We start from the raw sequence: 26,465 nt of genomic DNA, 5'->3' as shown, positions 1-26,465 counted from the left end.
CAGAGCCTGTTCCTCCTGGAGAGATCTGCAGTCAGACTCTCTGTGTGCAACAATAGTGTTTAACATGATATTAAATGACTACCTCATCTCTATACCCGAAAGTATATAGAATGGTGTCGTCTGCGTAGAGGTGGATCAGGGAATCGCCCGCAGCAAGAGCAACATCATTGATATATACAGAGAAAAGAGTCGGCCCGAGAATTGAACCCTGTGGCACCCCCATAGAGACTGCCAGAGGACCGGACAGCATGCCCTCCGATTTGACACACTGAACTCTGTCTGCAAAGTAATTGGTGAACCAGGCAAGGCAGTCATCCGAAAAACCGAGGCTACTGAGTCTGCCGATAAGAATATGGTGATTGACAGAGTCGAAAGCCTTGGCAAGGTCAATGAAGACGGCTGCACAGTACTGCTTTTATCGATGGCGGTTATGATATCGTTTAGTACCTTGAGTGTGGCTGAGGTGCACCCGTGACCGGCTCGGAAACCAGATTGCACAGCGGAGAAGGTACGGTGGGATTCGAGATGGTCAGTGACCTGTTTGTTGACTTGGCTTTCGAAGACCTTAGATAGGCAGGGCAGGATGGATATAGGTCTGTAACAGTTTGGGGGTGTCTCCCCTTTGAAGAGGGGGATGACTGCGGCAGCTTTCCAATCCTTGGGGATCTCAGACGATATGAAAGAGAGGTTGAACAGGCTGGTAATAGGGGTTGCGACAATGGCGGCGGAAAGTTTCAGAAATAGGGGGTCCAGATTGTCAAGCCCAGCTGATTTGTACGGGTCCAGGTTTTGCAGCTCTTTCAGAACATCTGCTGTCTGGATTTGGGTAAAGGAGAACCTGGAGAGGCTTGGGCGAGGAGCTGCCGGGGGGGCGGAGCTGTTGGCCGAGGTTGGAGTAGCCAGGCGGAAGGCATGGCCAGCCGTTGAGAAATGCTTATTGAAGTTTTCGATAATCATGGATTTATCGGTGGTGACCGTGTTACCTAGCCTCAGTGCAGTGGGCAGCTGGGAGGAGGTGCTCTTGTTCTCCATGGACTTCACAGTGTCCCAGAACTTTTTGGAGTTGGAGCTACAGGATGCAAACTTCTGCCTGAAGAAGCTGGCCTTAGCTTTCCTGACTGACTGCGTGTATTGGTTCTGGACTTCCCTGAACAGTTGCATATCCCGGGGACTATTCGATGCTATTGCAGTCCGCCACAGGATGTTTTTGTGCTGGTCGAGGGCAGTCAGGTCTGGGGTGAACCAAGGACTGTATCTGTTCTTAGTTCTGCATTTTTTGAACGGAGCATGCTTATCTAAAATGGTGAGGAAGTTACTTTTAAAGAATGACCAGGCATCCTCAACTGACGGGATGAGGTCAATGTCCTTCCAGGATACCCGGGCCAGGTCGATTAGAAAGGCCTGCTCACAGAAGTGTTTTAGGGAGCGTTTGACAGTGATGAGGGGTGGTCGTTTGACTGCGGCTCCGTAGCGGATACAGGCAATGAGGCAGTGATCGCTGAGATCCTGGTTGAAGACAGCGGAGGTGTATTTGGAGGGCCAGTTGGTCAGGATGACGTCTATGAGGGTGCCCTTGTTTACAGAGTTAGGGTTGTACCTGGTGGGTTCCTTGATGATTTGTGTGAGATTGAGGGCATCTAGCTTAGATTGTAGGACTGGCGGGGTGTTAAGCATATCCCAGTTTAGGTCACCTAACAGAACAAACTCTGAGGCTAGATGGGGGCGATCAATTCACAAATGGTGTCCAGGGCACAGCTGGGAGCTGAGGGGGGTCGGTAGCAGGCGGCAACAGTGAGAGACTTATTTCTGGAGAGAGTAATTTTCAAAATTAGTAGTTTGAACTGTTTGGGTATGGACCTGGAAAGTATGACATTACTTTGCAGGCTATCTCTGCAGTAGACTGCAACTCCTCCCCCTTTGGCAGTTCTATCTTGACGGAAGATGTTATAGTTGGGTATGGAAATCTCTGAATTTTTGGTGGCCTTCCTGAGCCAGGATTCAGACACAGCAAGGACATCAGGGTTAGCAGAGTGTGCTAGAGCAGTGAGTAAAACAAACTTAGGGAGGAGGCTTCTGATGTTGACATGCATGAAACCAAGGCTTTTTCGATCACAGAAGTCAACAAATGAGGGTGCCTGGGGACATGCAGGGCCTGGGTTTACCTCCACATCACCCGCAGAACAGAGAAGGAGTAGTATGAGGGTGCGGCTGAAGGCTATCAAAACTGGTCGCCTAGAGCGTTGGGGACAGAGAATAAGAGGAGCAGGTTTCTGGGCATGGTAGAATATATTCAGGGCATAATGCGCAGACAGGGGTATGGTGGGGTGCGGGTACAGCGGAGGTAAGCCCAGGCACTGGGTGATGATGAGAGAGGTTGTATCTCTGGACATGCTGGTTGTAATGGGTGAGGTCACCGCATGTGTGGGAGGTGGGACAAAGGAGTTATCAGGGGTATGAAGAGTAGAACTAGGGGCTCCATTGTGAACTAGAACAATGATAACTAACCTGAGCAACAGTATACAAGGCATATTGACATTTGAGAGAGACATACAGCGAGGCATACAGTAATCACAGGTGTTGAATTGGGAAAGCTAGCTTAAACAGTAGGTGAGACAACAGCTAATCAGCTAGCACAACAACAGCAGGTAAAATGGCGTTGACTAGGCAACGGGGCCGACAGATAAAACATAAACAAGCAGAATGGAGTACCGTGATTAATGGACAGTCCAGCATGCATCAGCTATGTAGCCAAGAGATCAGTGTCCAGGGGGCAGCGGTGGATGGGGCAGGGAAGCTGGACTGGCGAGTGTTATCCAGGTTGAAAAAAAGTAAACAATGACTAAATAGCTTGTAGCTAGTTAGCTGGTTAGCTTCTGGAGGTTCTTGAGTGTGTTCTAAAAATTAAAAATAATAGCGATTCCGTATCACATTGGGTGAGGCAGGTTTCCGGAAAGGTATAAACAGATTAAAAATCAAGAAGAGATAGAAAGTAAATATGGGTCCGGTGAGTGTTTGGGACGCAGCGATTCAGACGGTTAGCAGGCCTGTGCTAACAAGCTAACAGTTCGTAGGCCCGGGCTAAACAAGGTAGCAGTTAGCGGACCGGGGCTAGACAAGCTAGCAGTTAGCAGGCCGAGTTTAGCAAGCAGGGAGATAGCGAGGGCTAGAGAGTTGGCCTTTGGGGGACGTCGCGATGGGGTGAGTCTGTTTATTCCTCTTCATGCGGTGGCATCGATAGACCGGTCGTGGGCCCGGGTATTGTAGCCCAGGAGTATGCTACGGTGGTAGTACAGGTGCGCTGGCCGGGCTAGCTTCACGCTAAGTGGGTGGAAGCGCTAGCCAGGAGTAATCATCCGGGGTTGCGGTTTAGCTAGATAGCTAGTTGTGAAGATCCAGCTGAAAAATGTTCCGTTTGCGGTGGGAATCCAGGGATGAATCCGGGGATGAAAAATAAATAGGTCTGTTATGCTCTGGATAGAGTCGCGTTGTTCGAGCTGGCGAGAGCTTTCCGAGCTAAAGGTTAGCTTAGCTGATGACCGGTTAGCTGAAGATCGCTAGCATAGCTGGTGGTTAGCTGGCTAGCTTCAGTTGAGGGGTTCCGGTTCCGAAGTAAATATAAATACTTTAGGAAAAATAGCTACATTGGGTGAGGCGGGTTGCAGGAGAGTATTTGGAAGTATTTGGAAGCTTAGGTTTAGCAAAATGTTTTTGAAGAAAAATATGTAAAAAACGAAAAATAGACGATATATACAAGGGACACGGGACACGACGAGACAGGACGACTTACTGCTACGCCATCTTGGACGGAAAAGTTTAATGGCTGTGAAAGGAGAAAACTGAGGAAGGATCAACAACATTTTAGTTACTCCACAATACTAACCTAATTGACAGAGCGAAAAGAAGGAAGCATATACATAATAAAAAATGTTCCAAAATCTGCATCCTGTTTGCAACAATGCACTAAAGTAAAACTGCAAAACATTTGACAAAGCAATTCACATTTTGTTCTGAATACAAAGTGTTATTTTTGGGGTAAGTACAACACATTTCTGAGTACCACTCTTCATATTTTCAATTATACTGGTGGCTGCATCATGTTATGGGTATGCTTGTATTTGTTATGGACTGGGGAGTTTTTCCTAGATAAAAAATAAACAGAATGGAGCTAAGCACAGGCAATACCCTAGAGGAAAACATGGTCCAGTCTGCTTTCTACCAGACACTGGGAGATGAATTCACCTTTCAGCAGGACAATAACCTAAAACACAAGGCCAAATCTACACTGGAGTCGCTTACCAAGACGACATTGAATGTTCCTGAGTGGCATAGTTACAGTTTTGACTTAAATTGGCTTGAAAATCTATGGCTAGACTTGAAAAACGGCTGTCAATGATCAACAACCAACTTGACAGAGATTTAATTTTTTGTTTTGTATTAATAATAAGCAAATATTGTACCATCCAGGTGTTCAAAGTTCTTAAGAGACTTACCCAAAAAGACTCACAGCTGTAATTGATGCCAAAGGTGATTCTAACATGTACTGACGGAGGGGTGTGAATACTTATGTTAATGGGATATTTCTGTATTTCATTTTCAATACATTTGCAAACATTTCTAAAAACATGTTTTCACTTTGTCATTATGAGGTATTGTGTGTAGATGGGTGAGAAAACAAATTGAATGAATTTTGAATTCAACATACGTAACATAACAACATAGGTTAAGGGGAATGAATACATTCTGAAGGCACTGTACATCCATCCACTTCCATCCATCCATCCATCCACTTCCATCCATCCATCCTTCCATCCATCATCCATCTATCTATCCACTTCCATCCATCCATCCATCCATCCATCCATCTATCTATCCATCCATCCATCCATCCACTTCCATCCATCCACTTCCATCCATCCACATCCATCCATCCATCCTTCCATCCATCCATCCATCCTTCCATCCATCCTTATGGTTATATTCTGGGGTTATCTGCTGCCTGTTTGGCCCTGTCCGGGGGTATCGTCGGATGGGGCCACAGTGTCTCCCGACCCCTCCTGTCTCAGCCTCCAGTATTTATGCTCCAGTAGTTTATGTGTCGGGGGTCTAGGGTCAGTCTGTTATATCTGGAGTATTTCTCCTGTCTTATCCGGTGTCCTGTGTGAATGTAAGTATGCTCTCTCTCTCTCTCTCTCTTTCTTTCTTTCTTTCTTTCTTTCTTTCTGTTCTGTTTTAATCTCCAGGACCATGCCTCAGGACTACAGCCAGATTCCTTGTTGTCCCCAGTCCACCTGGACTGGCCACCCCTGCGGCTAGGAACCCTGATGGTTCCTCTCCAGACCTGCTGTTTTCAAGCCAGAGACAGAGGACTGGCCACCCTCTGAATGATCGGCATGGTTCCAACTGACATTTACCCGGCACAGCCAGAAGAGGACTGCCACCCTGCTGGTCATTTATGAACATTTTAACATCTTGGCCATGTTCTGTTTTAATCTCCACCCGGCACAGCCAGAAGAGGACTGGTACCCCTCATAGCCTGGTTCCTTTCCACCCGGCACAGCCAGAAGAGGACTGCCACCCCTCGTAGCCTGGTTCCTTTCCACCCGGCACAGCCAGAAGAGGACTGGCCACCCCTCGTAGCCTGGTTCCTCTCCACCCGGCACAGCCAGAAGAGGACTGCCACCCCTCGTAGCCTGGTTCCTTTCCACCCGGCACAGCCAGAAGAGGACTGGCCACCCCTCGTAGCCTGGTTCCTCTCCACCCGGCACAGCCAGAAGAGGACTGGCACCCCACATAGCCTGGTTCCTTTCCACCCGGCACAGCCAGAAGAGGACTGGCCACCCCCGTAGCCTGGTTCCTCTCCACCCGGCACAGCCAGAAGAGGACTGCCACCCCTCGTAGCCTGGTTCCTTTCCACCCGGCACAGCCAGAAGAGGACTGGCCACCCCTCGTAGCCTGGTTCCTTTCCACCCGGCACAGCCAGAAGAGGACTGGCCACCCCTCATAGCCTGGTTCCTTTCCACCCGGCACAGCCAGAAGAGGACTGGCCACCCCTCGTAGCCTGGTTCCTCTCCACCCGGCACAGCCAGAAGAGGACTGCCACCCCTCGTAGCCTGGTTCCTTTCCACCCGGCACAGCCAGAAGAGGACTGGCCACCCCTCGTAGCCTGGTTCCTTTCCACCCAGCACAGCCAGAAGAGGACTGGCCACCCCTCGTAGCCTGGTTCCTCTCCACCCGGCACAGCCAGAAGAGGACTGGCACCCCTCATAGCCTGGTTCCTTTCCACCCGGCACAGCCAGAAGAGGACTGGCCACCCCTCGTAGCCTGGTTCCTCTCCACCCGGCACAGCCAGAAGAGGACTGGCCACCCCACATAGCCTGGTTCCTTTCCACCCGGCACAGCCAGAAGAGGACTGGCCACCCCTCGTAGCCTGGTTCCTCTCCACCCGGCACAGCCAGAAGAGGACTGGCCACCCCTCATAGCCTGGTTCCTCTCTAGGTTTCTTCCTAGGTTCTGGCCTTTCTAGGGAGTTTTTCCTAGCCACTGTGCTTCTACACCTGCATTGCTTGCTGTTTGGGGTTTTAGGCTGGGTTTCTGTACAGCACTTTGAGATATCAGCTGATGTAAGAAGGGCTTTATAAATAAATTTGATTTTATCCTTCCTTCCTTCCTTCCATCCATTCTTCCTTCCATCCTTCCTGCCATCCAACTATCCATTCTTCCTTCCTTCCTTCCTTCCTTCCTTCCTTCCTTCCTTCCTTCCTTCCTTCCTTCCTTCCTTCCTTCCTTCCTTCCTTCCTTCCTTCCTTCCTTCCTTCCTTCCATCCATTCTTCCTTCCATCCTTCCTTCCTTCCTTCCTTCCATCCTTCCTTCCTTCCATCCTGCCATCCAACTATCCATTCTTCCTTCCTTCCTTCCTGCCATCCAACTATCCTTCCTTCCTTCCATCCATCCTTCCTTCCTTCCTTCCTTCCTTCCTTCCTTCCTTCCTTCCATCCATTCTTCCTTCCATCCTTCCTTCCTTCCTTCCATCCTGCCATCCAACTATCCATTCTTCCATTCTTCCCTATAATAGACTGGAGCATCTTAGCTCTAATTATAGATGATCTAATTTATATGTCCTATATATTTTCGTGATCAGGGAGTGATGTAGTATACAATTAGGCCAAAAAAAACAAAAAAACTGTGAGGTGTATTATGTTTACCAAAGGGCCAATATGATTAGTATTTCACACAGCTGGAAGCAATTGACGCCACAGGTTAGAATCACAAGTATACGTAGTTAATCCGGTAATCAGTTTCAATCATGTGCATTTTCGTTTCTGTCGTTCACTTAGCTGGTTTGTATTCACTAGCATCATTGAGGAAGCCTTGTCCCATTCTGTAAATGCTGTACCTAACTCAGGGTTGGGGTCATTTCCATTTAAATTCAGTCAATTTAAGAAGACATTTGGAATTGGAATGGCAGTTTACTTCCTGAATTGATTAAATTGAAATGGAATTGAGCCCAACCTGGACAAGCTACGACACGTAAAGTACAGGCCTGGGGCAGCCTACCAGAACGGTCTTCATCTTAGACACAGAACAGACAGAGCTAATGAAGGGGAAATGGAAGTGTATGAATACTGTACCTTAGTTTACCTGTAAGGAACACACACCTGACAAAAGGCTATTTTCACATCCAGGACAGGTTCACTGCAGTAATAGAAGAAATCACTCCTCATAAATACCTGCAAGACACAAACAGAGAGAGGGAAGAGGCTAGAGTTTAGAGGCTAGAGTTTAGAGGCTAGTTTAGAGTCTAGAAATAGGAGGTTAGAGTTTAGAGGCTAGAGTTTAGAGTCCAGAGTTTAGAGGCTAGTTTAGAGTCCAGAGTTTAGAGGCTAGAAATGGGAGGTTAGAGTTTAGATGCTAGAGTTTAGAGGCCAGAGTTTAGAGGCTAGAAATGAGAGCTTAGAAATTAGAGGTTAGAGTCTAGAAAATAGAAGTTAGAGGTTATAGGGCTAGCTCTCTAGAGATTAGAGGCTAGAGGTTAGAGGATAGAGTTTAGAGCCTAGAGTTGAGAGGCTAGAGTTGAGAGGCTAGAGGTTAGAAATTAGAGATTAGAGTCTAGAAATGAGAGGTTAGAGGTTATAGGGCTAGCTCTCTAGAGATTAGAGGCTAGAGGTTAGAGGATAGAGATTGGAGGTTAATTTCTTTATTCACTACTGGGTAGGTTGTCTGAGAACACATCCTTACAGCAAGAACCTGGAACAGAGGTTGCAAGGGAGAGGAGAGCCTGTCTAGAGACTGAATATTTAGACAGCTGTACAGCCATCTACTATAGATAGTTTAGAGTTTAGAGGCTAGAGATCAGAGGTTTGAGTCCAGAGGTCAAATGTTAGAGATCAGAGAGTGGTTGCTACCTAAGGTTTCTGTGGGAATGTGGTGGAGCTTGCCTGGGTCGTATTGTAGATACTGAGCCTTCCAAAAAAGTAAAGACTACAGCTACGCCCAAGATGATTGACTGACTGACGTAGCTTACACCTCAGTCCCTGAGGTTTGTGAACATTCATTGATTGATCACCACAATGAACCCTTTAACAGACCATCAGACCCCCAAGAAAGCCAAGCAGCTCCAGACCTGTCCTTGTCCCAACCCACTACCTCACCACCTCCACCAATGGGCAATGAAAATAAAGTGCAGCAGTACAACACTCATAAACAGACAGGTTCAATATTTCACACTGTGGTAAATAAATAACTTAAGATCTGAATACATATGAGATGAGCTCCGGCTCATATGACGAGTACTGAAACACATTATAGGAACTCTTCAGAAATAAAGACAATGCACAGTATACAAATATCTAGACAGAAAGACTTGGCCCCGGCAGTTCCTACGGTTCTCAAGAGTACAATTTGATGTTTGGCAGCGAGACAAAAAAAAAAAAAAGAAATGTCTGGATCAATCCTATATCTTAATCTAGTATAATGGATCACGACTACTGTACAGGAGACATGAGCAGTCAGAAAATGATCTGAGATGGACTGATGAAATACAGTTTGAGGGCCTGATGAAATACAGTTTGAGGGCCTGATGAAATACAGTTTGAGGGCCTGATGAAATACAGTTTGAGGGCCTGATGAAATACAGTTTGAGGGCCTGATGAAATACAGTTGGAGGGCCTGATGAAATACAGTTTGAGGGCCTGATGAAATACAGTTGATGGGGGCCTGATGAAATACAGTTGGAGGGCCTGATGAAATACAGTTTGAGGGCCTGATGAAATACAGTTTGAGGGCCTGATGAAATACAGTTTGAGGGCCTGATGAAATACAGTTTGAGGGCCTGATGAAATACAGTTTGATGGGTATAGTTTTTTAATCCACAGTGGAGTGCAGTGGGATTCAAATGTATTTCATGTAATACAAAGGGTTCCTCTTCAGAAGAAAAAGCCTTCTAAGAATAGCTAGATGGTGACATTCAGGAGTCAGACTAATATGTTGACTGCTTCCTGGTATATGCTGTAGGGCCTGATGAAATTTGTCTCCCCCTGACCTCACCCCCCTGATGAAATACAGTTGGAGGGCCTGGAAACCTGATGAACTACAGTTTGAGGGCCTGATGAAATGGCACCCTGATGAAATCCCTGATGAAATACTGCACCTGATTTTGACCAGAGTCCTAGTTGGGCCCTGAGAAATCAGTTTGAAGTAGTGAGGGCCTGATGAAATACAGTTTGAGGGCCTGAAAATACAGTTTGAGGGCCTGACCATTGGAGGGCCTGAAAACAAGCATGAAATACAGTTTGCCTGAGACTTTAATTTGTTTTTATATACATTCAGAAAACTATTCCAGAAAAAGTTATTCATATTTGAGACATTATGAAACATTCAGACAGCACCAACCAATTAAAACATGGAAGATGCTCGAATATTACTTAGTGTCATTCTCAATAGTGAGGGTTGTCATTCTCAATAGTGAGGGTTGTCATTCTCAATAGTGAGGACCAGAGTGTCATTCTCAAAGTAGTGAGGGTTGTCCATTTGGAACAATAGTGACAGCGCAAGACTTTAATTTGTCATTACATTCAGAAAACTATTGAGGGTTTTGAGACATTATGAAACATTCTCAATAGTGAAGATGCTTGTGTCATTCTCAATAGTGAGGGTTGTCATTCTCAATAGTGAGGGTTGTCATTCTCAATAGTGAGGGTTGTCATTCTCAATAGTGAGGGTTGTCATTCTCAATAGTGAGGGTTGTCATTCTCAATAGTGAGGGTTGTCATTCTCAATAGTGAAAGGGGAAGAGAGAGGGGGAGTTGGGATAGTGGGAGGGGAAGAGAGAGGGGGAGTTGGGATAGTGGGAGGGGAAGAGAGAGGGGGAGTGATAGGGGAGGGGAGTTGGGATAGTGGGAGGGGAAGAGAGAGGAAGGAGTTGGGATAGTGGGAGGGGAAGAGAGAGGGGGAGTGATAGGGGAGGGGAAGAGAGAGGGGGAGTTGGGATAGGGGAGGGGAAGAGAGGAGGGAGTTGGGATAGTGGGAGGGGAAGAGAGAGGAGGGAGTTGGGATAGGGGGAGGGGAAGAGAGAGGGGAGTTTGGATAGTGGGAGGGGAAGAGAGGGGGAGTGATAGTGGGAGGGGAAGAGAGAGGGGGAGTGATAGTGGGAGGGGAAGAGAGAGGGGGAGTGATAGGGGAGGGGAAGAGAGAGGAGGGAGTTGGGATAGTGGGAGGGGAAGAGAGAGGGGGAGGGGAAGAGAGAGGGGAGTTGGGATAGTGGGAGGGGAAGAGAGAGGGGGAGTTGGGATAGTGGGAGGGGAAGAGAGAGGGGGACTTGGGATAGTGGGAGGGGAAGATAGAGGGGAGTTGGGATAGTGGGAGGGGAAGAGAGAGGGGGAGTTGGGATAGTGGGAGGGGAAGAGAGAGGGGAGTTGGGATAGTGGAAGGGGAAGAGAGAGGGGAGTTTGGATAGTGGGGGGAAGAGAGAGGAGGGAGTTGGGATAGTGGGAGGGGAAGAGAGAGGGGGAGTTTGGATAGTGGGAGGGGAAGAGAGAGGGGGAGTTGGGATAGTGGGAGGGGAAGAGAGAGGGGGAGTTGGGATAGTGGGAGGGGAAGAGAGAGGGGGAGTTGGGATAGTGGGAGGGGAAGAGAGAGGGGAGTTGGGATAGTGGGAGGGGAAGAGAGAGGGGAGTTTGGATAGTGGGAGGGAAGAGAGAGGAGGGAGTTGGGATAGTGGGAGGGGAAGAGAGAGGGGGAGTTTGGATAGTGGGAGGGGAAGAGAGAGGGGGGAGTGATAGGGGGAGGGGAAGAGAGAGGGGAGTTGGGATAGTGGGAGGGGAAGAGAGAGGAGGGAGTTGGGATAGTGGGAGGGGAAGAGAGGGGGGAGTGATAGGGGAGGGGAAGAGAGAGGGGGAGTTGGGATAGTGGGAGGGGAAGAGAGAGGAGGGAGTTGGGATAGTGGGAGGGGAAGAGAGAGGGGGAGTGATAGGGGGAGGGAAGAGAGAGGGGAGTTGGGATAGTGGGAGGGGAAGAGAGAGGGGGGATTGTTAGGGAGAGGGTAAGGGTAAGGGAGATGGGGAGTGGGAGGGATAGGAGAAGGGAGGCGAGGTAAGAATTAAGGGATGAGAAAGGGATGACTCTCCCATGACTCTGTCTCTCTTATACAGTGAGAAAGAGATGACCATGTCTCTGTCCCTCCTATACAGTGTCTAGGTCAGCCCCTGAAAGCCATGTTCTTTCAGCAGGAGTCACACTATGGAAATGGGATGACATTTATGAATGAATAGATTACGCAAAGAGAGTCATTCTGTATCTATGAATCACAAGTAATGAAACGGTTTTCCTGGGAAGTATTGTTCCATGAAGTACATCACAACACAATACAACACAATACTATATAATACATCACAACACAATACAACACAATACTATATAATACACTCAACACAATACAACACAATACTATATAATACACTACAACACAATACAACACAATACTATATAATACATCACAACACAATACAACACAATACTATATAATACACTACAACACAATACAACACAATACTATATAATACATCACAACACAATACAACACAATACTATATAATACACTACAACACAATACAACACAATACTATATAATACATCACAACACAATACAACACAATACTATATAATACACTACAACACGATATAACACAACACGATAACACAACACGATAACACAACACGATAACACAACACGATACTATATAACACACTACAACACAATATAACACAATACTATATAACACACTACAACACAATATAACACAACACAATATAACACAACACGATAACACAACACGATACTATATAACACACTACAACACAATATAACACAACACGATAACACAACACGATACTATATAACACACTACAACACAATATAACACAACACAATATAACACAACACGATAACACAACACGATACTATATAACACACTACAACACAATATAACACAACACAATATAACACAACACGATAACACAACACGATACTATATAACACACTACAACACAATATAACACAACACAATATAACACAACACGATAACACAACACGATACTATATAACACACTACAACACAATATAACACAACACAATATAACACAACACGATAACACAACACGATACTATATAATACATTACAACACAATATAATACAACACAATATAACACAACACAATATAACACAACACGATAACACAACACGATACTATATAACACACTACAACACAATATAACACAACACAATATAACACAACACGATAACACAACACGATACTATATAATACATTACAACACAATATAATACAACACAATATAACACAACACAATATAACACAACACAATATAATACAACACAATATAACACAACACAATATAACACAACACAATATAACACAATAGAACACAATATAATACAATACAATACAACACAATATAATACAATACAACACACTACAACACAACACAACACAATACAACACAATATAATACAATACAATACAATGCTCTGAATTCCTGTGCTTTGGACAATGGATATCTGTGTTCAAGTGTGGGGAGGAGGACTTTACTATTGTTGTTGTAGATGTGACACAGAGCACACAAGCCATTTCACAACGTGCAGTGGGTTAGAAATTGCACATTGCCTGAATGAGAAGAATTAACATGTCCAAACAGTGTATTTAACCTGGCATCCTATTATCACCCAACAGTATTTGTTTTTAATCTCGGTCAACATTGACATTGATACACCGCAGCGCAGGTAGATCTCCAGATGCAAAATCACAGCCATCTGTAGACATAGGAAATTACAACTTTGATGGCAATGACTGTCACAATGGTAGTCACAATGACTGTCACAATGGTAGTCACAATGACAGTCACAATGGCGGTCACAATGACAGTCACAATGACAGTCACAATGGCGGTCACAATGACAGTTACAATAACAGTCACAATGACAGTCAATGACAGTCAATGACAGTCACAACGACAGTCACTTACGATAGCTAGTGTTTTCTCCACTGGAATATTAAGAGTTTTCCCCAATTGTTACACACGTTTACTAAAACTCATCTCATTATTATATACTGTATTCTATCCTATTCTACAGTATCTTAGTCTATGCCACTCTGACATTGCTTGTCCAAATATTTTAATTCCATTCCTTTACTTAGATTTGTGTGTATTGTTGTGAATGAAATTGTTAGATTTTACTTGTTAGATATTACTGCACTGTTGGAGCTAGAAACACAAGCATTTCACTACACCCGTAATAACATCTGCTAAACACGCGTGGGTGACCAATACAATTTGATTTGAAGTTATTCAAAACTCTAAACACAAACCAGTTAGCCAATTTCCCCAAACCCCAGACATCTGGCAAAATTAAACACAGCAATCAAAATCATGTACTCCTCAAAATGAAACACAACTGAGACGCACATCAAATGAATCTAATTTACTGACAACGGAGAACAGACATATTCAAAACACTACTATCAGAACCTATTTCAGTGTAAAGACTAAGATTTTGTTGGTATGCTGTATATTGTTTGCGTGTACTCAAACAAGAAAGGAACAGGAACACAAATGCAAAAATGTTAGTTTTATATTAAAACATGACTCAATGCATGTCAAACAGCAGACTCTAAGCACACATACAGTACAACTGCAAACATACAGTAAATATATTTTGCATATGCAAGCGAAGAAAAATAGGCCTATTTGTACTACTGTGCTGTATGTTAGATCAATTGTACAGAATAGATTAAAAAAACTGTCAAAATACAGTCAAGTAACAAATAATCCCATTGCGAAAACAAAAATCAGTCTTGTCTGTTGTTTTGATCCGGCCACAGATTTTAAATCAACATCACAGGCGACATTCTCCTCGACCAGACAGCGGGGGAAATATCTTCTGGCATGACACATTCACCTCTGACAGGACGGGAATGTCATGACAGCCGCCTCCATTGCCTGGAGAACGGCCGTACGTTCATGGGGTTTGTGATGATACGCCTTCCACCGCCAGGCTGAAAAACAGCTCCTCAATAGGGGTTGAGAAGTGGGGAATATATTGGGAGATGAACAGACCTGAACAGCTTCAATGGAAACACACAATGTCCCAAATTAGAACATACATTTGCTGCTCGGTATCATCTGGACCTGTCGGCTCTGGTTGAAAAAGATTCTCATGTAAAGGTGTTCAGGGAATGAAGGAGATGGGCAGTGTTGTATGGTCCAAGGGTGGCATGACGGTGGAGGACGCCATTGTGGTTCATAGCTGTGCATATGGTGACATTTCGCCCCCACGCTGGCCAGGTACCTCAATGATGGCGCATTGACCAATGATGTTCCTTCCTCTCCTCCTCGTCTTCGCCTACATTGAATCCAGCCTCATCTATGAGTATGACTTCCTGAGGGACGGGCATCCAACTCCATGATTCTCTGAAATGGCAGTAAATACTGTAATTGCTGTATTGTAAAGTTCACTGGCAACATCAATGAGTCTCTAATGTTTCTAGAGTGTTATACTAGAACATGACTTACATATTCATACCGTTTATCCTTCACTCTTTGGGAATTCCTTTCAAATGGGACTCTGTAGATTTGCTTCATCCGGAGATGGTGTTTGTTAAGGATGAGGGGCTGTGGTTGATAAGCTCACTATGATGTTTGTTAAGGATGAGGGGCTGTGGTTGATAAGCTCACTATGATGTTTGTTAAGGATGAGGGGCTGTGGTTGATAAGCTCACTATGATGTTTGTTAAGGATGAGGGGCTGTGGTTGATAAGCTCACTATGATGTTTGTTAAGGATGAGGGGCTGGGGTTGATAAGCTCACTATGATGTTTGTTAAGGATGAGGGGCTGTGGTTGATAAGCTCACTATGATGTTTGTTAAGGATGAGGGGCTGGGGTTGATAAGCTCACTATGATGTTTGTTAAGGATGAGGGGCTGGGGTTGATAAGCTCACTATGATGTTTGTTAAGGATGAGGGGCTGTGGTTGATAAGCTCACTATGATGTTGTGGAAGATGGTGTTTGTTAAGGATGAGGGGCTGGGGTTGATAAGCTCACTATGATGTTGTGGAAGATGGTGTTTGTTAAGGATGAGGGGCTGTGGTTGATAAGTCACTATGATGTTGTGGAAGATGGTGTTTGTTAAGGATGAAGGGCTGGGGTTGATAAGCTCACTATGATGTTGTGGAAGATGGTGTTTGTTAAGGATGAAGGGCTGGGGTTGATAAGCTCACTATGATGTTGTGGAAGATGGTGTTTGTTAAGGATGAAGGGCTGGGGTTGATAAGTCACTATGATGTTGTGGAAGATGGTGTTTGTTAAGGATGAAGGGCTGGGGTTGATAAGTCACTATGATGTTGTGGAAGATGGTGTTTGTTAAGGATGAAGGGCTGGGGTTGATAAGCTCACTATGATGTTGTGGAAGATGGTGTTTGTTAAGGATGAGGGGCTGGGGTTGATAAGCTCACTATGATGTTGTGGAAGATGGTGTTTGTTAAGGATGAGGGCTGGGGTTGATAAGCTCACTATGATGTTGTGGAAGATGGTGTTTGTTAAGGATGAGGGGCTGGGGTTGATAAGCTCACTATGATGTTGTGGAAGATGGTGTTTGTTAAGGATGAGGGGCTGGGGTTGATAAGCTCACTATGATGTTGTGGAAGATGGTGTTTGTTAAGGATGAGGGGCTGGGGTTGATAAGTCACTATGATGTTGTGGAAGATGGTGTTTGTTAAGGATGAGGGGCTGGGGTTGATAAGCTCACTATGATGTTGTGGAAGATGGTGTTTGTTAAGGATGAGGGGCTGTGGTTGATAAGTCACTATGATGTTGTGGAAGATGGTGTTTGTTAAGGATGAGGGCTGGGGTTGATAAGTCACTATGATGTTGTGGAAGATGGTGTTTGTTAAGGATGAGGGGCTGGGGTTGATAAGCTCACTATGATGTTGTGGAAGATGGTGTTTGTTAAGGATGAGGGCTGTGGTTGATAAGTCACTATGATGTTGTGGAAGATGGTGTTTGTTAAGGATGAGGGGCTGTGGTTGATAAGCTCACTATGATGTTGTGGAAGATGGTGTTTGTTAAGGATGAGGGGCTGTGGTTGATAAGTCACTATGATGTTGTGGATGATGGTGTTTGTTAAGGATGAGGGCTGGGGTTGATAAGTCACTATGATGTTGTGGAAGATGGTGTTTGTTAAGGATGAGGGGCTGGGGTTGATAAGCTCACTATGATGTTGTGGAAGATGGTGTTTGTTAAGGATGAGGGGCTGGGGTTGATAAGCTCACTATGATGTTGTGGAAGATGGTGTTTGTTAAGGATGAGGGGCTGGGGTTGATAAGCTCACTATGATGTTGTGGAAGATGGTGTTTGTTAAGGATGAGGGGCTGTGGTTGATAAGCTCACTATGATGTTGTGGAAGATGGTGTTTGTTAAGGATGCAGGGCTGGGGTTGATAAGTCACTATGATGTTGTGGAAGATGGTGTTTGTTAAGGATGAAGGGCTGGGGTTGATAAGTCACTATGATGTTGTGGAAGATGGTGTTTGTTAAGGATGAAGGGCTGTGGTTGATAAGCTCACTATGATGTTGTGGAAGATGGTGTTTGTTAAGGATGAAGGGCTGGGGTTGATAAGTCACTATGATGTTGTGGGAGATGGTGTTTGTTAAGGATGAAGGGCTGTGGTTGATAAGCTCACTATGATGTTGTGGAAGATGGTGTTTGTTAAGGATGCAGGGCTGGGGTTGATAAGTCACTATGATGTTGTGGAAGATGGTGTTTGTTAAGGATGAAGGGCTGTGGTTGATAAGCTCACTATGATGTTGTGGAAGATGGTGTTTGTTAAGGATGCAGGGCTGTGGTTGATAAGTCACTATGGAAGGGTTTCCAATCATCTGTTGTTGGATTTTCCACAGTCTTATGGCATTATTTTCAACTACCGTTTGGATAATGGCAGCTTCCTGTTTGTCTGGTAAATAGACGCGTTCTACCACCACGTACGTGTTGGTCGTCTTTCGGTTCTATAAAAACGAAATAGCACACAGTACAGTAAACAGTACAGTAATACAGCATACAAGATAAACATGTTACAAAGTCATATAGCTCCCAATTTCATATATACAGTAATACATCAAACATGTACTTTTACTTCCACTTGCAGTTCCTATTGGAATCTACAGTTTTTATTGTGCTTCATGTTGTTCTACTGTCAAGTAGTAAAAGTAGTAGATTTGCAGTACATACCTATTCTCATTTTGGAACGTCCGGATGAAGGATGCTACGGTGAGGTGGCTTAGATTGGGCAGCACTCTCTGAACAGCCTCTCTAAAGGTCAAATCATGGTGGACCACATGGGCCACCATAGTCACTTGAATTTCATCAGAGATTACAGAAAAATCCTTGTTCTTGGTCCAACTCAACCTCTACCTCCACCTCACTTCCACCTCCACTTCCACCCCTCTCTGCCAAGTTTACTTTCACTCACCTGTGCACTCACCTGTGCACTCACCTGTGCACTCACCTGTGCACTCACCTGTGCACTCACCTGTGCACTCACCTGTGCACTCACCTGTGCACTCACCTGTGCACTCACCTGTGCACTCACCTGTGCACTCACCTGTGCACTCACCTGTGGCCTTTTTATCCATACCAAAGGTCTGATTGCAAAGTGAACATTATTATTAGTGTTTGAAGATAGAAAGTGATCAATTGGTAATTGATCTTAGCTTTTTGAACAGTGGTGCTTTTCATTTGCACACAATACATGTTAGTTGGAAAGGTTGTGCCAAAGTTAGAGAATTGTGTGTTGTGTTTTGCCAAATGTTTGTACAATCTAAGTGTAAAGCAAGTCATGTGCCAGTAGTCTTGCAGATTTGGTGTATAGTTCTACTAAATTAGTTACAGGTTTGGGTCATTGTGCCTCATGGGCAAGTTTTAGAGTGTAAACAATTGGGAAAAACTATAACTGGAAAAATTCAAACAGCTCAAACAACCACCTCTGTCTGAATCATGTTTACACTAATGCTGTACGAGGTAGTCTTGGGAGACAATCACTGGTACCAGAATCACATAGACAGATACAAAACAAATGCTGAGATTGAGAGAGACAAAAAAGAGGCAGTAAAAGAGAGAGAGAGAGAGAGAGAGAGAGAGAGAGAGAGAGAGAGACATAGATAGAGAGAGAGAGAGACATAGATAGAGAGAGAGAGAGAGACAGAGAGAGAGAGAGAGAGACAGAGAGAGAGAGAGAGAGAGACAGAGAGAGAGAGTGAGAGTGAGAGTGAGACATAGATACAGAGAGAGAGGGCCTTCCTGGAAATGGTAGCTAGGCCATTGGGCCGTCCTGGTGAGCTGAGTGGACGAGAGAGAGAGACAGAGAGTGTGAGAGTGAGAGTGAGACATAGATACAGAGAGAGAGAGAGGGGGGGCTCTTATCACCCACAGTTCTGATAAAAGCTAAACCGATTGAGAATTTCTCATTGAGAGTCCCACCTTGCAAATGTGCTATTTCTCATCATTGACAGTTATTCAGACAGGATACTTGAACCTATCTACTGTATATAACTTGAATAAAGGTAGCCTGAATCAATGAAAAATATGTGTTCCTGTTACACTAACTACAGTGGCCATCGACAGAGTGTACAGACTATGGCAATGTAAACAATACTTATCCATTTCTCAGATTTCATACAGGCCACTGGGCCGTCCTGGAAATGGTAGCTAGACCACTGGGCCTTCCTGGAAACGGTAGCTAGACCACTGGGCCTTCCTGGAAATGGTAGCTAGGCCATTGGGCCTTCCTGGAAATGGTAGCTAGGCCACTGGGCCTTCCTGGAAATGGTAGCTAGACCATTGGGCCTTCCTGGAAATGGTAGCTAGACCATTGGGCCTTCCTGGAAATGGTAGCTAGGCCACTGGGCCGTCCTGGAAATGGTAGCTAGGCCACTGGGCCGTCCTGGAAATGGTAGCTAGGCCACTGGGCCTTCCTGGAAATGGTAGCTAGACCACTGGGCCTTCCTGGACACGGTAGCTAGGCCACTGGGCCGTCCTGGAAACGGTAGCTAGGCCACTGGGCCGTCCTGGAAATGGTAGCTAGGCCACTGGGCCTTCCTGGAAATGGTAGCTAGGCCACTGGGCCTTCCTGGAAACAGTAGCTAGGCCACTGGGCCTTCCTGGAAATGGTAGCTAGGCCACTTTCTTCCTGGAAACGGTAGCTGCTAGGTCACTGGGCCTTCCTGGAAAAGGTAGCTAGACCACTGGGCCTTCCTGGAAACGGTAGCTAGACCACTGGGCCTTCCTGTAAAAGGTAGCTAGGCCACTTGGGCCTTCCTGGAAAAGGTAGCTAGGCCACTGGGCCTTCCTGGAAACAGTAGCTAGGCCACTGGGCCTTCCTGGAAACGGTAGCTAGGCCACTTTCTTCCTGGAAACGGTAGCTAGGTCACTGGGCCTTCCTGGACATGGTAGCTAGGCCACTGGGCCTTCCTGGAAACGGTAGTTAGGCCACTGGGCCTTCCTGGACATGGTAGTTAGGCCACTGGGCTTTCCTGGAAACGGTAGTTAGGCCACTGGGCCTTCCTGGAAACGGTAGTTAGGCCACTGGGCTTTCCTGGACACGGCTAGTGCACTCACTGAACTGGATAAAACTGTGGCATCATAGGTTACGACAAAGCATTGCTAAATGTATCTGCAGTCAGAGATACAAGGTATTGATAGCCAACATGATACGTGAATAAGTGAATGTATGGTGTAAACAGAACACACGCAAAAAGGTAGAATAGACACAAAAGCAGGAACTGTGGCTGCGGAGAAGACGAGCAAGGGAAGACTGAAGAGAAGGGTAGATGGAGGGGACAGATATCACTGAGTAAGATGGATGACAAGCTGTTCGCCTGCCGCCTCAGCAAAGATGATAACACACTCAGACCTGGGTTCAAATACTATTTGAAAACATTTCAGATACTGTACTTAATCTGGGCTTGATTAAGCTTGCCTGGCGCAATGGAACATATAGAATAGTCACAAACCCCGCCCATGTGGCACTCCAGGCAAACTTAAGTAAACACTAAAAACATTTGAAAGATTTTAGATAGTATTTGAACCCAGGTCATACCACACCACAGTCTCGCTCCGAAGCAGAGACAGGATCCAGAATTAATGTTTCTGTAATAGTGGTGGGGTGTACAGAATCTTGAGCCTTGACTGTGGCTCAGTCCTATATTGAAAGAGGTGTCGTCGATGCCCCTGGAGACAAATCATCCTTAATAAAAGATGGACACCCTTCTCTTCTGGTTACTAGGTCTCTGTTAATAAAGGAAGGACACCCTCCTTCAACAGTGAGGTACTAACACATTGGCATAGCAACAGTGAGGTATTAACACATTGGCATAGCAACAGTGAGGTACTAACACATTGGCATAGCAACAGTGAGGTATTAACACATTGGCATAGCAACAGTGAGGTACTAACACATTGGTATAACAACAGTAGCAACAGTTGGCATAGTATCAGTATACTAACACATTGGCATAGCAACAATGAGGTACTAACACATTGGCATATAGCAACAGTGAGGCATAGCAACAATGAGGTACTAACACATTGGCATAGCAACAGTGAGGTACTAACACATTGGTATAACAACATTGAGGTACTAACACATTGGCATAGCAACAGTGAGGTACTAACACATTGGCATAGCAACAGTGAGGTACTAACACATTGGTATAACAACAGTGAGGTACTAACACATTGGCATAGCAACAGTGAGGTACTAACACATTGGTATAGAAACAGTGAGGTACTAACACATTGGCATAGCAACAGTGAGGTACTAACACACTGGTATAGCAACAGTGAGGTACTAACACATTGGCATAGCAACAGTGAGGTACTAACACATTGGCATAGCAACAGTGAGGTACAAACACATTGGTATAGCAACAGTGAGGTACTAACACATTGGCATAGCAACAGTGAGGTACTAACACATTGGCATAGCAACAGTGAGGTACGAACACATTGGTATAGCAACAGTGAGGTACTAACACATTGGCATAGCAACAGTGAGGTACAGTAGACTGAGATTACAACACCAGAGTGGCAATGGTCCGATTACTTAGCAGCAATTTGCTATCACATTCGAGATAATGCTTATAGTAGATAAAGACATTTAACAGATTTTTTCCAATCAGGGATCTTTTCTTGGAATAGTCGACTATAATAGGTGAGGTTGCAGCTCGGCCATATTACATTTAGTGCATGGTGAGATGACTCAGGAATCCAAGTCTTTATTAATGTTTAATGATGACAGAATAATATTGCTTCAGTGTTATTTAAACATACTTTGATCATGACGATCCTGATATTACTCAGATTAAAGAGAAGGAAGCTCAAATATTATCTTGGGGATGCTTTGATGTGAGGGAATAAAAACTGCTAGAAATGTGAATGTGCTCTATCCATTCATCCATTCATCCACTCATTAATTCCAGCATCAATATGATTTTTTTTATACAAAGAATGTTTGCTTTAGCAAAAAAATAACAACTTATTCCAATCAGATTTCAAGGTGTTCTCTTAATAGTGGGATTTCTGGAGTTGGAGATAAAGATGTTCCCTGAAAAAATATCTAGAGGGGCTCTCCTATATCACTTAGCTAGAGGAACTCTCCTATATCACCTACCTAGAGGAGCTCTCCTATATCACCTACCTAGAGGAGCTCTTCTATATCACCTAGCTAGAGGAACTCTCCTATATCACCTAGCAATAGTGGCTCTCCTATATCACCTAGCAAGAGTGGCTCTCTTATATCACCTAGCTAGATGAGCTCCCCTATATCACCTAGCTAGATGAGCTCCCCTATATCACCTAGCTAGAGGAGCTATCCTATATCACCTAGCTAGAGGAGCTCTCCTACATCATCTATTGTAGCTGGAGGAGCTCCCCTACATCATCTACTGTAGGTAGAAGAGCTCCCCTACATCATCTACTGTAGGTAGAAGAGCTCCCCTACATAATCTACTGTAGGTAGAGGAGCTCCCCTACATCATCTACTGTAGGTAGAGGAGCTCCTCTATTTACCCTATTAAGTGGAACTCAAACAACTCAATTCTCTTATTTATCATCCAAAGCCCTCTGGACATGACGTCGCCCCTCCTCCTCCCCCTCCCCTCCTCCCCCTCCTCCTCCTCCTCCTCCTCCTCCTCCTCCTCCAAAAAACATCTGAAAATGTGGCATGAAATGAAGGAATGGTAATTTGAATAATAACTCTCTCTCTCTCTCTCTCTCTTGAGGAGGTGTCTGAGGTTTCCTGGTGTATGAGGTTTCCTGGTGTATGAGGTTTCCTGGTGTTTCCTGAGGTTTCCTGGTGTCTGAGGTTTCCTGGTGTCTGAGGTTTCCTGGTGTCTGAGGTTTCCTGGTGTATGAGGTTTCCTGGTGTCCTGGTGAATGAGGTTTCCTGGTGTATGAGGTTTCCTGGTGTCTGAGGTTTCCTGGTGTCTGAGGTTTCCTGGTGTATGAGGTTTCCTGGTGTCTGAGGTTTCCTGGTGTATGAGGTTTCCTGGTGTATGAGGTTTCCTGGTGTCTGAGGTTTCCTGTCAATCACGCATTATGAACACAAGGATCCCCATGTGATCCCTGCACTGTTGTTATGCACCTGCTGGGTCATAGCAGCAAAAAAAAGTGCAATTAACCAATTAATTTGCACCAATGTGATGTAATTATCCCACCATAATGACTACAACACACCTCAGTGTGTGATGAAGATGGGATCAGGAGAGTACTAGCCGAAGACGGAGGATAGAGGGGGTCGTCACACATTTAACACTTTTAATCTGGTACTCAAAATGTTCATAATGTCTGTCCTCACAACTGTGCATATTTTTTTTTACTATGATAGAGATACGATGGAGGAAAACCATTCGCCTTCCACCATACAGGACAAATGTGACTGTAAACTACTGGGGAATATCACCACCATCCCTGAGAGAGAGAGATAAAGAGACAGAGATTACAGAGAGAGATAAAGAGACAGAGATTAGAGAGAGAGAGATAGATATTAGAGAGAGAGAGATAAAGAGAGACAGAGATTAGAGAGAGAGATTAGAGAGGGAGATAAAGAGACAGAGGTTAGAGAGAGATTAGAGTCAGAGATTAGAGAGATAAATAGACAGAGATTAGAGACAGAGATAAAGAGAGAAAGAGATTAGAGAGAGAGATAGAGACATGAGATTAGAGAGAGCGATAAAGAGAGAAAGAGATTATAGAGAGAGATTATAGAGAGATTACAGAGAGAGATAGAGAAAAAGAGAGACAGAGATTGGAGAGAGAGATAAAGAGAGACAGAGATGAGATAAATAGAGATTAGAGACAGAGATAGAGATAAAGAGAGAGAGATTAGATAGAGACAGATATTATAGAAAGAGATGAGAGAGAGAGGTAAATGTGTCAATTATAGACATACAGTACCAGTCAAAAGTTTGGACACACCTCTCAATCAAGGGTTTTTCTTTTACTGTTTTCTACATTGTAGAATAATAGTAAAGACATCAAAACTATGAAATAACTCATATGGAATCATGCAGTAACCAAAAAAGTGTTAAACAAATCAAACTATATTTGAGATTCTTCAAATTGCCACCCTTTGCCTTGATGACAGGTTTGCACACTCTTGGCATTCTCTCAACCAGCTTCACCTGAAATGCTTTTGCAACCGTCTTGAAGGAGTTCCCACATATGCTAAGCACTTATTGGCTGCTTTTCTTTCACTCTGCGGTCCAACTCATCTCAAACCATCTCAATTGGGTTGAGGTCGGTGATTGTGGAGGCCAGATCATCTGATGCAGCATTCCATCACTCTCCTTCTTGGTCAAATAGCTCTCATTGTCCTGTTGAAAAACAAATGATAGTCCCACTAAGCGCAAACCAGATGGGATGGCGTATCGCTGCAGAATGGTGTGGTAGCCATGCTGGTTAAGTGTGCCTTGAATTCTAAATGAATCACTGACAGTGATCTCCACTGTCAATGATTGGGGTGGCAGGTAGCCTAGTGGTTAGAGCATTGGGCCAGTAACTGAAAGGTTGCTAGATCGAATCCCTGAGCAGACAAGGTAAAAATATGTTGTTCTACCCCTGAAAAAGGCAGTTAACCCACTGTTCCTAGGCTGTTGTTGTAAATAAGAATTTGTTCTTAACTGACTTGCCTAGTTAAATAAAGGTTCAATAAAACCAGCAAAACACCATCACACCTGCTTCATGGTGGGAACCACACATTTGGAGATCATCCGTTCACCTACTCTCTGTCTCACAAGGGCACGGCAGAACCAAAAATCTCAAATTTGGACTCATCAGACCAAAGGACAGATTTCCACAAGTCTAATGTCCATTGCTCATGTTTCTTGGCCCAAGCAAGTCTCTTCTTATTATTGGTGTCCTTTAGTAGTAGTTTCTTTGCAGCAATTTGACCATGAAGGCCTGATTCACACAGTCTCCTCTGAACATTTGATGTTGAGATGTGTCTTGAACTCTGTAAAGCATTTATTTGGGCTGCAAATTCTGAGGTGCAATTAACTCTAATGAACTCATCCTCTGCAGCAGAGGTAACTCTGGGTCTTCCTTTCCTGGGGTGGTCCTCATGAGAGGGAGTTTCATCTTAGCGCTTGATGGTTTTTGCGACTGCACTTGAAGAAACTTTCAAAGTTATTGAAATGTTCTGTATTGACTGACCTTCATGTCTTAAAATTATGATGGACTGTCATTATTCTTTGCTTATTTGATCTGTTCTTGCCATAATATGGACTTTGTCTTTAACCAAATAGGGCTATCTTTTGTATACCACCCCTACCTCATCACAACACAACTGATTGGCTCAAACGCATGAAGGAAGACAATTCCACAAATGTACTTTTAACAAGGCACACCTGTTAATTGAAATTAATTCCAGGTGACTACCTCATGAAGCTGGTTGAGAGAATGCCAAGAGCATGAAAAGATGCCATCAAGGCAAAGGGTTGCCACTTTGAAGAATCTCAAATATAAAATATATTTAGATGTTTTGCACTTTTTTGGTTACTACATGATTCCATATGTGTTATTTCATAGCTTTGATGTCTTCACTATTATTCTACAATGTAGAAATTAGTTTAAAAAATAAAGACAAACCCTTGAATGAGAGCTGTGTCTTGCAAACCAAAGCAGTGTGGTCCGTGTGTCAGGCAGCTGGGAGTAGGGAGTCATCAGGCCCAATGACAGCGCTCCCATTGGTCCCCTCTAAGGGATCAGTAATGTTTTCTAGCCCTGACAGCTACTGACAGCTGCTATGCTAATACATTGCAATGCGCTGCAGAACGTACACACACACACACACACACACACACACACACACACACACACACACACACACACACACACACACACACACACACACACACACACACACAAACTAGCTAAGACTCTCCCCAGGTCTGTATATTTTCTACAGTAGTTATTGCATTAACACATACAGTAGCCTAGTTTAATTTTTCATCCATTCACATCAGCATAAAACTCTCAGTCATGCCAAGTAGCTGTCCAGTGCTGATCTTAATGCTCTCGTCTGGCAGGGCAGGGCAGGCAGGGGCTCTGTCTGGGCAGTGGGTACAGATGGTACAGTAGGCCTGCAGTGCTCACTCACAGTGCACATGGTCTGAGACAAAGGGCTCAGACCACCTCATGACACTGTGACCCTGTATGACAGCATGTCCACAGATGCTTTACCCCCCCCTCATGACCCTAACCCAAACTCAATACCCTTATCTGACCCAGCTGCTGCTGGTCGTGGCACTGTTGCCTATGCTAAGCAGAGGGGCAGAGCCTGTAGCCTGTGTTAAGCAGAGGGGAGAGCCTGTAGCCTGTGTTAAGCAGAGGGGAGAGCCTGTAGC

At 44.7% G+C, this 26,465-nt stretch overlaps 1 protein-coding gene across 10 annotated transcripts in view; it reads right to left on the bottom strand.

Moving 5' to 3' along the window:
• Positions 1-26,465, bottom strand: part of mapk10 (mitogen-activated protein kinase 10) — a 128,710-nt gene that overhangs the window by 73,500 nt on the left and 28,745 nt on the right. For 7 of the 10 annotated variants that reach the window (XM_024430832.2, XM_024430831.2, XM_024430838.2 and 4 more), the window contains exon 2: positions 7,657-7,728. The exons of 1 other annotated variant lie outside the window; for it this stretch is intronic. In XM_024430832.2, the coding sequence (XP_024286600.1) occupies positions 7,657-7,728 (72 nt within the window). Of the gene's footprint in view, positions 1-7,629; positions 7,729-26,465 lie in introns of all 10 variants that reach the window. 2 more of the 10 variants (XM_042326452.1, XM_042326453.1) reach the window with 2 other exon arrangements.

Source organism: Oncorhynchus tshawytscha, linkage group LG09 (assembly GCF_018296145.1).
Source record: "Oncorhynchus tshawytscha isolate Ot180627B linkage group LG09, Otsh_v2.0, whole genome shotgun sequence".
Classification (NCBI taxonomy): Eukaryota; Metazoa; Chordata; class Actinopteri; order Salmoniformes; family Salmonidae; genus Oncorhynchus; species Oncorhynchus tshawytscha.
The sequence above is the reverse complement of the archived record's forward strand: the minus strand, read 5'-3'. Positions and strand labels throughout refer to the sequence as shown.